Source organism: Rhincodon typus, chromosome 3 (genome assembly GCF_021869965.1).
Source record: "Rhincodon typus isolate 14 chromosome 3, sRhiTyp1.1, whole genome shotgun sequence".
In the NCBI taxonomy this organism is placed as follows: Eukaryota; Metazoa; Chordata; class Chondrichthyes; order Orectolobiformes; family Rhincodontidae; genus Rhincodon; species Rhincodon typus.
The window spans coordinates 88,259,247-88,271,913 of record NC_063334.1 but is presented as its reverse complement, the minus strand read 5'-3'; the positions used below and the strand labels follow the sequence as shown (position 1 = coordinate 88,271,913).

The following is a 12,667-nucleotide window of genomic DNA, read 5'->3' as shown; positions in this document are numbered from 1 at the left end:
TTGCTTTTTTAACAGTATATTTACTCCTGGTAATAACCTTCAAATTCCAGAACTGGCCAGATAATTTGCTTAGACTCTACATTCCTGTGTTGCTTTAGATTTTACAAAAGGACAAGTCTAATTAATTTCATGATCATAAATTTCTTACTGTGTCAGCCTTTCATTCGCAAGATTCAGGGCATCCAGATGCATTTGAGCTAACCGCAGGCCAGGAAATGTCAAAAATGCACCAATGAAAGCGCAGAAAACAGCCAGGAACATTTTAAAGGTCAGTTTCGAGACAGGACCCCTGAAATAACAAAACAAAGAATTTCTTAAAAAAAATCATGCACAGAAATAGTGACGTCTTTTTTCAGAAATGGGAATGCTATTTAAAAATATCCTTCAAGTACAAACACCCCAATAATAGATTATCAGTTAACAAAAAAGTGGAACTTAGGATTTTTAAAAAAAAATTAATGAATCACTTATACTAACGATTCACTGCATAGCAATCAAATGACAAACAATAAAAAGGGTCAAATTGCTCTACTACATTATGGCCTTTATGCCTTTACTTCATTATAAATCAAACTGCTCAACTCAGCAAAAATATTGAAGCAGAAGAGCACGTCAGCTATCTAAACTGTATTGACAGTTTTTTTTAGACCTGGTGGGTGAATGGTGAATGGAATAAAGTTATCTTTACATGCTAAGATAGTTTAGAAATTAATCAAACAAATGCTGATAGAGATCTATCATTCAGAATAAACTGTTAATGCACTAAATTAATATCACACAATGGTTATTCACATCCTTCAAGTTATATTGGAAAAATATGCACTATGATAACAATGTACTGTAACAGAGAATGTACAATGCCATGGATAAATCACAAACGTCTATTTCATTTCAAATGAAGAGTTTTAGCAAAAAAAAAATACAAGTTATTCAACCTACTGGGATTCAAGGCCTTGTTTCTCAAGAAACTGCAAAGCGCTGTCCGAAAAGTTCACAAACCCTAAATGTGAGCAGTGAAGAAAAGAGAAGGTGAGAAAAAAAGCAGTTAAGTTTGGCTGGAATACTTGAACTAGTGGCATGGCTAGTTTCGGAGCACAAGTATTCAGTACTAGAGTCAGGACATTGCCAGGTCCCATAGCCTTCTACCCAGTGCATTCAGCCATTACTTGATATAATGTGGGGTGAAAAAATAAAGGATATAATTGTCATCAAGAATATGCTTTTACCAATTAAAAAAATCCTTGTTAAAAAGAAAAGCATCAGATTCAATCTGTAAAATTACTTCAGAAAAAAATAAATGTGCAAAACTTCTTGATACATTTCTGAAGTATTAACTACTATATTTTAAATAAAGTACACAACTTCTTAAACAAAGAATAATAAAATGAAAGACAGACAAATTTTCTGGCACCCATCATTTCATTCTAATGCACTTTATCGCGAATTAAGTATTTTTTGAATTTAGCCATCTTTGTTATGCAGGAAATCCTGTCAACATCCTGATGGTTACCACTGACCAGAAAGTGAATTGGAGGACCTCCATAAATACTGTGGCTACAAGAGTAGATGAAAGACCAGGAAATCTACAGGAATAATTTATCTCCTGATTCCCTAAAACCTGTCCATTATCTACTCGGCCTAAGTCAGAAGTGTGATGAAATACTCCCCACTTGTCTGAATGAATGGAGCTCCAACAACACTCAAGCAACTTGACTCCATCAAAGACAAAGCAGTCCTCTCAATTGGCACATCTGCAAACATTCACTCCCTTCACCATTGTTGCATATTAGCAGTGTGCACCACTCACAAAATGCAGTGCAGAAATTCATCAAGACTTCTTAGTCAGCACCTTCCCAACCCACGACCACCATCTAGAAAGACAAGAGCAGCAGATGCCACCACTCGCAAGTTTCCCTCCAAACCTCTCATCATCCTAACTTTGAAGTATATAACCGCTCCTTCAGTGTCACTAGCTCAAATTCCTGGAACTCCCTCACCTAACAGTATTGTGGGTGTACCTACACCAAATGAACTGCAGTGGTTCATGAAGGCAGCTTACCTTCACCTTCTCTATGGAAATTTGGGATGGACAAAAAAAAAAATGCTGCTCCTGTCAGCAATGCCCACATCCCCTAAATGAATGAAAAAAGCAGCAGCCAATTAAACCCAGCAAGGTCCCTCACGTAATAAACAACAACGTTCACATAATCGAGTTTTAGTGAGTTTGGCAGAGAAATAGACATTGATCAGGGTACTGGAGAGAACATGTCTGGTTTTCTTTGAAAAAATGCTATGGAATGTTTAATATATCTATCCAAGATGGCAGGTTTTGCCTCATTTTAACACCTCATCCAAAAGTCAGGACCTCCATTACAGCATTCGCTCAGTACTGCACTGCAATGTCAATCTGGATTTTATGCTCAAGTCTCTTTAGGGTGATACTTGAACTCATAAGTTGATGATAAGCTTCAACATCAGCTGTTGTTTTGCTATGGAATTTTAAATCAGCCAACTGTACATGTTGCAGGAAACTCACTGGCATTTGCAAATAGTTAGTGTGGCTGAAGTACTGTCTACCCAAAAGCCACCACAATCCCGTTGCTAAGCTCTACATTTTTCCTGCCTTAACCACATTCTCCGAAAGTGAATCTAGGCAAAGAATATTGCTGCAAATTAAAGCCCAAAGTTATTAGAACACCAAATAATTTCCTGCAGAAACTATAACTCAACTAAGGACCCTAAGCCAAAGAAGGATCTGCTGCAGCATGATCAGACTCTCCAGCAAGTCCACATGCCAGACAAGGAGTTATACAGCAATACACAGATGTGAACTGTGGGACTCCTGCTTGGCACTCGTTTGCCTGACTACACGGAATGATTATGCTCAGTTGTCAAATAATAGTAGTGTTGTGTGGAGGTCCACTGGCAGCAGGATCTTCAGACTAACATTGTTTAAAAGCTGCAGTTCTCAATCACTCCAATGGTGGGGTGATTTACCTCCCCCTTTAAGGGAATGAGCATACCTTTGAGAGCTGCTGGAGGTGGTTATTCCATCCCTTGGCCAGAGAGTCCTACCAGCACATGGACTGTGGTGACACTATCAACAGGTCAGCTAACTGCGTTGCAGGTGTGCACAGTGCTGAAAGAGATATATTATCAGCACAATGTATTTGCTAAGGTTTCAAGTTGATCCAGAACTCAGCACAATTTTGTTTATACATAATACCAAGGTTATGCAGCTGGTTCTACATCAATGAAGAGTTTTTTTAAGAAGTTCCTTACAAATCAGCTATTTATCAAACCGAACCAGGAGTAAAATAATGGATACAGGAAATATGGAGCTTGCAATTATCTATACATTTCACATGAAATATTCAAAGGCTGTTTGGCTGTCTTTGACTAATTTATTTTTGGTCATGTTGTTGCCCAGTTCATTCTGGTCTTAACATCAAAGATTATTCTAGTGCAGGTCAAGCCTCTACTGATGCCTTCTGATCTCTATGTGGAGCCGTCAACATCATAGAGAGTGTAAAAGCACTGTCAATTTAACTGGCTCTAGTCACCACCTACTCAAACCCACATCTCCTTGTTGATAGTGCCAGCCCATCCTGTCTCTTTAGTTGCTTTTTTTGTTTCCCTCTCTCCCCCCATTGTTCTCTTCTCAGCCAGAGGTTTGTCAGTGGCGAGAAAGTAAGCAAATATGTACCTCAAAGAAACAGTATGGAAGGATTATGAAGTGCAAGATAAATAGATAACCAGCCACCAAAAATAATTGAAAAAAATCCAGAGCAGCTTTAAGCAAATCAACATTTTAAAAACATACTTGCACTGATGCCAAAATAAAGTTGAGCTACAAGGTTGTTACTTACTTAAGGCTGAAATGTGATATTCCAGTGTACAATATTAGTTAAAATTTTTAGAATTAGTGCCTCAAGTACCTGTCTCGAGTCCAAACTCCAGATAGTTCTCAGTCACAATTAGGATTGCCATGGCTTTTACAAAGAAGAAGAAGCCAAATGTGATGCAGACTGACCTCTCCCCACCTTCTTCCACTTTGAAGTAGTGAGTTGTCAGAGAAAACAGTGCTTTACTGAAGAACATTTGTTAAGGAAAACATGTTAAAATCAATATAGAATTTCAAAGTAGTTAAGACAGAATATATCAAATGGGAGAAAAGGACCTGGAGATAAGTAAAAATAGATTTCTAAGGTGGTTATAGTGCTACAAATAATTCAAAGCAAAAGCTATCATACAGAAATTTCAGGTGTTTTGTTACTTGTAGTATGTTTGCAATAAATCCTTTTTCACTCCCTTCTATGTGAATATTTCAAATGGCACACTCAACATTTTTATTGTGATTTTTTAGTGAGTTTTGCACATCTAAGTGTCAAACGGAGAATGTTTATTCTATGATTCCAGTGTGCCGTCCATTTCTTAACCAATAAACATAAAGATGCGGTCCCTATGAACAAGAAGCAAATGAAGGCCAGTTGATCCCTCGAACCTGCTCTGCCATTCAATATGATTATGGTTAATCCGAGTACACTAAATTCTGCCAAATTCCACTTACTTTTTACCCCCTTATTTATAAGAAGCTTTCTACCTCTGCCTTAAAACGATTCAAAAACTACTTCCTTCACCTTTGGGGGAAAAAATTCTCAACTGTGTCTTCAAATAGGCTACAACTTATTTTGAAAAGTGACCCCTAGTTCTAAATTCTCCCACAAAGAGGAAACATCCTTTCCACATTCATCCTGTTAAGACTTTTCAGAATCTACTTCTTTAAATCAAGTCCCCCTTAGTATTCTAAACATCAATAGATACAAGTCTAGCCTGCCTGAGCTCTCCTCATAAGATAACCTGTGCATTTCAGAAATTAGTAAAACTTCTCTGACCTGCTTCTGATACATTCTCTTTCTTAAATAAGGAAACCTTTACATATACAGTACTGAGGGCCCAGCACCAAGCTCTGGCACACCACTTGCTACACACTTTACCAACCAGAAAAATAATCCATATTTTATGCTGACTCTGCTTCCTGTTAGCTCATCAATCTTCTGCCTACGCCAATGTGCATCCACTATGTAAAGAACTTTTATTTTCCGCAATAACTTTTGGTATCACACCTTATCAAATGTCTTCTGGAACTCTAAATACAGTACATCCATTGCTTCTGCTGCATCCACAGCACAGATTATTTCTTCAAATTAACTCCAAGTAATTGGTTAAACATTACATGATTAACAAATTACTCATAAGAGGATTTTTTTATTGCAGGATCTATGCTGAAGATGATGCTTCCATTTACTAACCCAAGCAAAGAATTCTTAGACATGACAGTTGCTGGCCTCGGGCATTTTTATTAAGGTTTCAGTAAGGTTAGCTGAAATGACGACCATGAACCCATTGCCAATTGTCAGAAAAACCCATCTGATTCACTAATGTCCTTTAGTGAAGGAAACCGCCATCCTTACCTTGTCTGGCCTGTAGGTGACACCAGACCCATAGCAATGATTGACTCTTAACTGCCCTGTGGGCAATTGGAGATGAGCAATAAATGTTGGCCTAGCCAGTGATGTCCTCATATGAGCGAATAAATAAAAAAAAAAAATGACAGTTAACACTTGGCTATGCATGGCACAAAAGTAAATGATCTGAAAGGCACATCAACCCTCGAGTACCGAACTCTATTAAAAATTTGATCCAGAAAGCTTGAAATTAAGTGGCATATTTTACATTCACCATCATTCTCTGTATTAATTTTGCTTTTGATTCAAATGATCTTCTCTTTAAAAGTTAAGATTCTGCTTTCTGTTATTTGTACGTTAATCTCCCTTTAGGTGAGATTCAATCGATAAGTGTATCTCTGATCTACTAAAATGTTGTTCCAAAGGCTTTTTAAAAACAAACTCAACAAGATCTTTAAGCAGTCATTTCTTTCTTCACCTTCTCCTCATCTTGAGGTCACCGCAATGTTAGTTGATCAGCTTTCTCCATTCCCTCCTTTCAGTCACCTATTCCTCTTCCAATGCATTCTTCCTTTACTTTCCCCTATTTCTTCTTCCTGACAGTCCCATCTCCGTCACTCCTTTCACCGTATGCTCTATCTCATTCCATAACAGATGTTCATTCCATTCCAAAGATAGTACGAACTGCCAATGCTGGAGTCAGAGATAACAGTGTGGAGCTGGAGGAACACAGCAGACCAGGGAGCATCAGAGGAGCAGGAAAGTTGACGTTTCAGGTCGGGATGCTTGGGTCCCAAACCAAAACGTCAACTTTCCTGCTCCTCTGGCCTGCAGTGCTCCTCCAGCTCTGGTGTTTTCTTCATTCCATTCCAATTATTTTCACCTATTTTCTTTGATATTTTCATGTTATAAAAGGAGAGGTCGACATCCCCCTGGTAACTAAAATCAAAACACCCAGAAGGGCTCGGCTTGCCCTATGATCTGTTAAAAGAAATGTGAAAAGAGGTATAACCTGCCTCTCGCCCTCAAGCTGTTATAAAGGAGTGGTTAAATGATATGAATTCCTTTCACTCACTCTATAATCAGCAAGTAATAATTTATTTATCTAACTCTAACAGTGAACAAATTAACTGAACCCTTAACAAACCAAACAATTCCCAACTGACGACTAACTATTCCTGATTAAAATGAAATTCTAATGGTATGCTGTTCCAACAAATATAAGTACCTCTTAAATAAACCAAAATAATTTAAAAGAAAAACTTAGTCTCTAAAAATTATAGCCGGATACGTCTTCTGGAATGTTCTGTGCCTTCTCCGCTGATCTTCAGTCAGGAACACCTTTCTCTGTCGAATTCTTGTGTTGAGAATATTAGCTAAGAGTGCCGCTGTACCTTTAGTTAGATGAGGGTTACTCAGAGTTTACAGAATTCTGTGACAGCCAGAGATTTTTCTCTTTAGAGCTGATGGTTGTTAACTCTGATGGCAGTTGCTCTCATCCGATTTTCAAATTCCCTTTTCTTTTATATGCTTGATGACATATCAATTTCTTACAATATGATTGGTCCTATGTTGTCAAAATCATCAGCTATAAATTTAATTGGTTCTTAGTCTCTAAGTGCCTGGTTTAAATTAATTAGCTGATATTCAAACTGGTTGCCTTGCTAACAAAACAAAACCCACAGCCTGGATTGTTAACCATACAGCCTTTGGTACAAAATGTTTCAATTTCAGGATCTCTGCGTGCACCTGCAACCCACAAGCTGCCCACAGACATATTTTTTGAATCTCTAAGGACAGAAAAAAGCACATCTTTTAAAGTGACCATACACTCTTCCCCAACCCGCCCATCATTTTACAAACATTACATTGTAATGTCCTGCCTTCCAATCCACATATACTCTACCCAACTTCACAACATTCACAACCTTCATCGGTCCCTCAACATTGTCCTTTCTAGTCACTCCAGACATCCAACTCAGCATTGCGATCTCATTACTATCCAGTTACTGTTCCTGTCTTCTGGAAGCTGCCCATGTTTATGCACTATATAACAAGGTGAATCTCAAAATCTGTTATAGATTCTTCTTTCAATAATACTTTCAGATCACACAATATTCTGTTAATTTCTAGCAAAGGTAATCCATTACTTAATTTAATTCAACGTACTGCCACCACTGACTTGAGGCACTTGAATTCATAATCCTCCACAAGCAGTCAGCACTGGGTCAAAACAAGATAAAATTGTGTAACAAATCAAGACTGTAACTGAAGGAATCCAATCAGTCCCGTATTACCAATTCAAATAAACCATCATCGCTGGTGTTATGGGCTGGAATTTCCTCAAAAATATCAACATTCACCATTAATCCACTGAAACTAATATAACCCAAGGAAACCCCAAATGTGTTTTGCAGACAATTAATTATTGTTTGAATTAAAGTTGCTATTGTAATTTAGGAAAACAGGCAGTCAATTAGCACATAGCAAGACCTCACAAACAGTATTGTAATGATGAAACAATCACAGAGAATGCTGAAGAAACTGGTCAGGTCTGGCAGCAACTGTGGAGAGAGAAAGAGTTAATGTTGAGACTTTGGTATGACTTCTGCAGAAGAAAAGATGTTGGAATCTTTTTCTAATTACTTTTGACAGAGACCCAGTGCAAAAGGCAAAGGAGTTGTTAATAGTGGATAAAGAAATAAATAGATGTAAGTCGGGTGTAAAGGGAGAGAAGTAGTCCTCCCACTACTATGTGCAGAAGTAAACAAGACAAGGCTGTGTGCGCGCGTGTGCCTAAGCGCACATTTATGCGTATGAGAGACAGCGCGTGTGAGAGACAGAGAGAGATGGAGGAGGAGGTGGTTGGGTAGAAGGCAAGAAAAATAGAGAAGAAAAAAAAATGCATTCAGTTTTTGAAGTTACTGAGCTCAATATTGAGACCTTGAGGCTGTAAAGTACCTGTGGAAAACGAGGTGTTGTTCCTCAAGCTGATTCGAAATGTTAACTCTGCTTTCCTCTCTACAGATATTACCAGACCCAAGTTCCTTCAGCACTTTGTTTCTGTTTGAAATTTTACCTGTTGCTGATATCATTGCTACTGCATGCCACGACATTCCATTGACTCAGTACCAAAACTGTTGTTGGGAAAGAGACTCTGGATCTTAGGTGTTTTCAAGAAAAGCTGCCAGGAATGAGCATCTCACTTTGTGACTGACCACAAAATCTGGGCCATGAACTAACAAGAAGCCAGTCATATGATGCTCTTTGATTCACTGAAAATTTAATTGAAACCTTATGTTCCCACATGGAAGATTTCCCACGTTCCATGTGTCAATTAGTTCCTCAAATTTTATATTAAGGAAGAATATTACTTTGTTACAAAAACAGTTGTTTTTAGACAAAAGTCCTTGAACCATGCATGCCTCAGTATACCAGCTATCAGGCTTGCAATTTTACATCTGCATTTTACATTCCATTCCGGAGGACATTCTGGGTAAGATTACATCACTACAGATAGATTGCTTGCCCAATGAAGAAAGATTTGACTCATAAATAAAACACTTTTATACAAAGCCAAAAGCACAGAATAATGACTATGGAAGAGGGAGTTACAATATTGTGATTCAATCATGTGGCTCTAATAACATCATAAACCACTAGAGAGCACAGCCTTATGCTTTAATTATAATCTACAACAACCTCCACAAGGTACAATAGCTGACTGTTCTGTGAAAATCACAGTAGCTTGGTGAGATCGGAATAGTGAATGTTTGAGAATAAGTAACACTCCCAAAACTTTACAATATATATTGAAAATGACTGTTCAGTCGCAATCTTAAGGATGACATTTTTGCATCTTCTATAGCTAAACAACACCTAGCAAGTATTTTGTGAAACTTCATGCTGTGCAGTGGGATAACAAGAGGAAATAACTCTCCCTATCCAGAAGAAATTGGATGGAACAAGAGAATTAAAATCTTGGCTGTGAAGTCACCATTCCTCACTATAATAGCATTGTTTCTTGGGCAGTTGCAACACCTGTTGGATTCAGGCAGAAACCTCATGGATAATGAAGAATCTGAGTTTATGCTGTAATTAGGACTCAATGTAATTTCAAATGCCTACTGAGTACAGTGTCTGACGTGAATGTTACACATTGTAAAATTGGATCTCACCCACCAGCAGAAGTACTTTGAATTCTACAAAGAATACTTGGACTACTTCAGCTTCATAGTTTCCACCAAGCTCTGGTCTGCAACTCTCCAAAGCCCTGGCTACCATAACTTGCTGGACTGCTAGAGTGGCAGCCTCCAGGTATCCAATGTTAACATGCTCAAAACAAAACTGCTATTAAACATCCAGTCTAGTCAGGCAGCTAATCAGTAGAATGTTAATACAATCCAAAATTAAAACATGATCTTCCACAAAATGCACAGCTCTCAGATTTGCTTCCTAGGAATCAAAATTCCTTAAATATTTCACATCAAAGATGCTGCTCGATTAACTGTACTTTAGAGCATTAGTTCTTAAAAACAATAAAGTTTTACAGAGTTATTGGGTGCTATTGCAAGTACAAGCCAGGTATAGCATAACCATTCTTATTAAAAAAAAAACTCTCATTTATTTGCAACTACACATTCACAAATGGTAGACTTGTATTTAATACACTGGTGTAGGATTCCATGCATTTTATATATTGTCCTTCACATAAATAGGAAATAATTTACAGTGTTTGATAAGTAACAATGTTAAATTTGAATGACCCATTGTACTTGCCCAGATTTAAGTGCATGGGTCATATTTTCAGAATGCAATATCAGATAGAAATGGCTGGAAGGTTTTTGATGACTACTTTTCATGCTGTCTGCAACAAAACACTGACATGGTAAAAAGAATACAGACAAATTAGAAAAGAAAACCTTCAAATTAATACATGGTAGCAATGAGAAAGTTAAGGAACGGGGAAATTGTAAGCAGAAGCAGTCAAAATAATGGAACATGCAAATTAAAGAAAATCTATAAACTTCATTTCCTTTCAATATAAGAAATCTATTTTAAAATTTATTTTTTAAATGTGGCTATCATTGAAAAGTTAGCTGTTTGTCCTAGAGAACTTCTGGCACTGTAGAAGCTCAAGAAAACACGGTGACTGACAGGCCATTTCAGAAGTTCAGGTAACAGCCACCCACACTACTCTGTAATTAAGAGTTCCACAGGCCAGACCAGGTAAGGAAAGGAAGTCCTGCCTGAAAGGACACTAGTGAACCAGTTTTTTTTTTTTAAAAACAAAAATGTGACAGGTTCATGCATACATTTACTTGGCCCGGACTTATTTTCAGAATTTAAAAAAAACAAAAAAAATCAAACTCAAGGTCATATTGAGATTTGAACTTGCATTCTTTGGATGCAAGTTCTTTAAATGACTGTACAATGTATCTTTAAAAACGGCACAAAAATAAACATGTCTGAAGTTGCTTTGATGATCTAAAAATTGCTGTTTTCCACACCAACTAAGGCAAGCATCATGTAGGTCTAGCATATATTACTAGCCAAAGGGCTGTAGCCAAATTGGATCATGCTACAGTCATCCCAGCTGTTTAGCAAACAATGGCAGGGTAACAAGAGCACAAAATAAAATTAAAATATATAACTTTGAAAGAAGCTTAATCAGGGCACTGATTATGGTAAACAGAAGTTGCAAAATCATTAATAATGCACAATCACTAACTATGCAAAAAAAGGGAACAAATGTAATGTGTATCAATCTTGAAATAGTACAAGGAATACAGCATTTTAATCAGTTCAAGCATTTTAATTTGGGTGAATCCTATTTTTTGCATCTACAAAGCAAGGTTCTTAAACAGGAGAAATAAAAACTTCCTAGACTTGATATTTGTCAAATTAATCTGTTTTGATAGTTTTAATTAGGAGTCAAGACCTTTTATGTATTAACAAAGATATGTAGCTCGGGTTGCTGTTGGAGTTGTTGGTTGGTTCGCCAACCAGACTGGTTTTTATGTAAATGTTTCGTCTTCCTTCTAGGTGACATTGTCAGTGCTGTGTTGTCTCCGTTAAAGCGCTGTTGTTCTGTCCCTCCCTGAATTTATATGGTCCAGTCTGTCATAGTGGGCAGTCTTGTTTCTGGTTTTGTACCGTAGTGGTAAGTAGATGTGGAAATAGACCCCATCTACATAACACTATGGTACAAAATTGGAAACAAGACTGCCTACCATGACAGACTGGACCACAAATTCATAGCAGGACCGAATAACAGCGCTTTAACAGAGCCAACACAGCACTGACAACGTCACCTAGAAGGAAGATAAACATCTACATAAAAACCAGTCAACTCAGTGAACCAACCAAAAACTCCAGGAGTCAAGACCTTCAGATAATACAACACTGCAGAAGTGCAATTACTAATATTTTGCTATTTCTTCTCACAACACAATGTGATCATCCTTGTACTGGTCTCAATTGATCCAAAATAATTTTTTGTATATTAAATATTTTACTGACTAATAAATAACCTTTTCGCATAGGCCAAGAATTTGCTTCTTGAAACAAGCAAGCATCAATAAATGAGTTTATTGTATTGAGGAATAGCGCAAATAATGATATTCTGATCTAAGAAAGGACCCAAATTATTTAAAACTCATGAGTATTGTGGCTCATCAAAAAGGTTTGGTACCGTGCTAGGTTACGGCTAAAAGAACAATAATAAATCATTATTTTCTGCAGCATTGTAACAACTGCAATCAAATGGTTACTAGAATTAAATTATTGCATAAGCTTAAACAGAGTTTTTCACACAATTTATAATGGAGTTATTTCTTAAACTTCATCTAAATGTTGATGGTCTTGAATAAAATTGTTGGATTCCCTCTACTGTAATATGCCATGATTCACCCTATTCACTCACACCGGCACATATCAAAGTACTTTACCTAGCCGATCATACAGATATCATAGCCATCATCAAATTGATTCTCCCTTCTTTCTCTCTCTCTCTCTAGGGATATAACTGTGACTGTGGAAAAAACAAGTAAAGAAGTTGCAGGACAGAATTCAAGCCTTTTTGATGTTTTTAATAAGGCTACAACAACCATCATCACAAATAGAATGCATAATGTATGCTCCATAAAAATGTAAATATAGAAACAAAGTAACTATTGGTCTTCCTTTGAAGTTGGACT

General features: G+C 37.2%; 1 protein-coding gene across 8 annotated transcripts in view; it reads right to left on the bottom strand.

Moving 5' to 3' along the window:
- The window catches only part of tmem161b (transmembrane protein 161B), a 77,351-nt gene that overhangs the window by 27,398 nt on the left and 37,286 nt on the right, over positions 1–12,667 (bottom strand). For all 8 annotated transcript variants that reach the window (XM_048621341.1, XM_048621350.1, XM_048621357.1 and 5 more), the window contains 3 exons: positions 3,939–4,090; positions 940–1,000; positions 149–289 (listed from right to left, as the gene is read on the bottom strand). In XM_048621341.1, the coding sequence (XP_048477298.1) occupies positions 149–289; positions 940–1,000; positions 3,939–4,090 (354 nt within the window). The remainder of the gene's footprint in view (positions 1–148; positions 290–939; positions 1,001–3,938; positions 4,091–12,667) is intronic.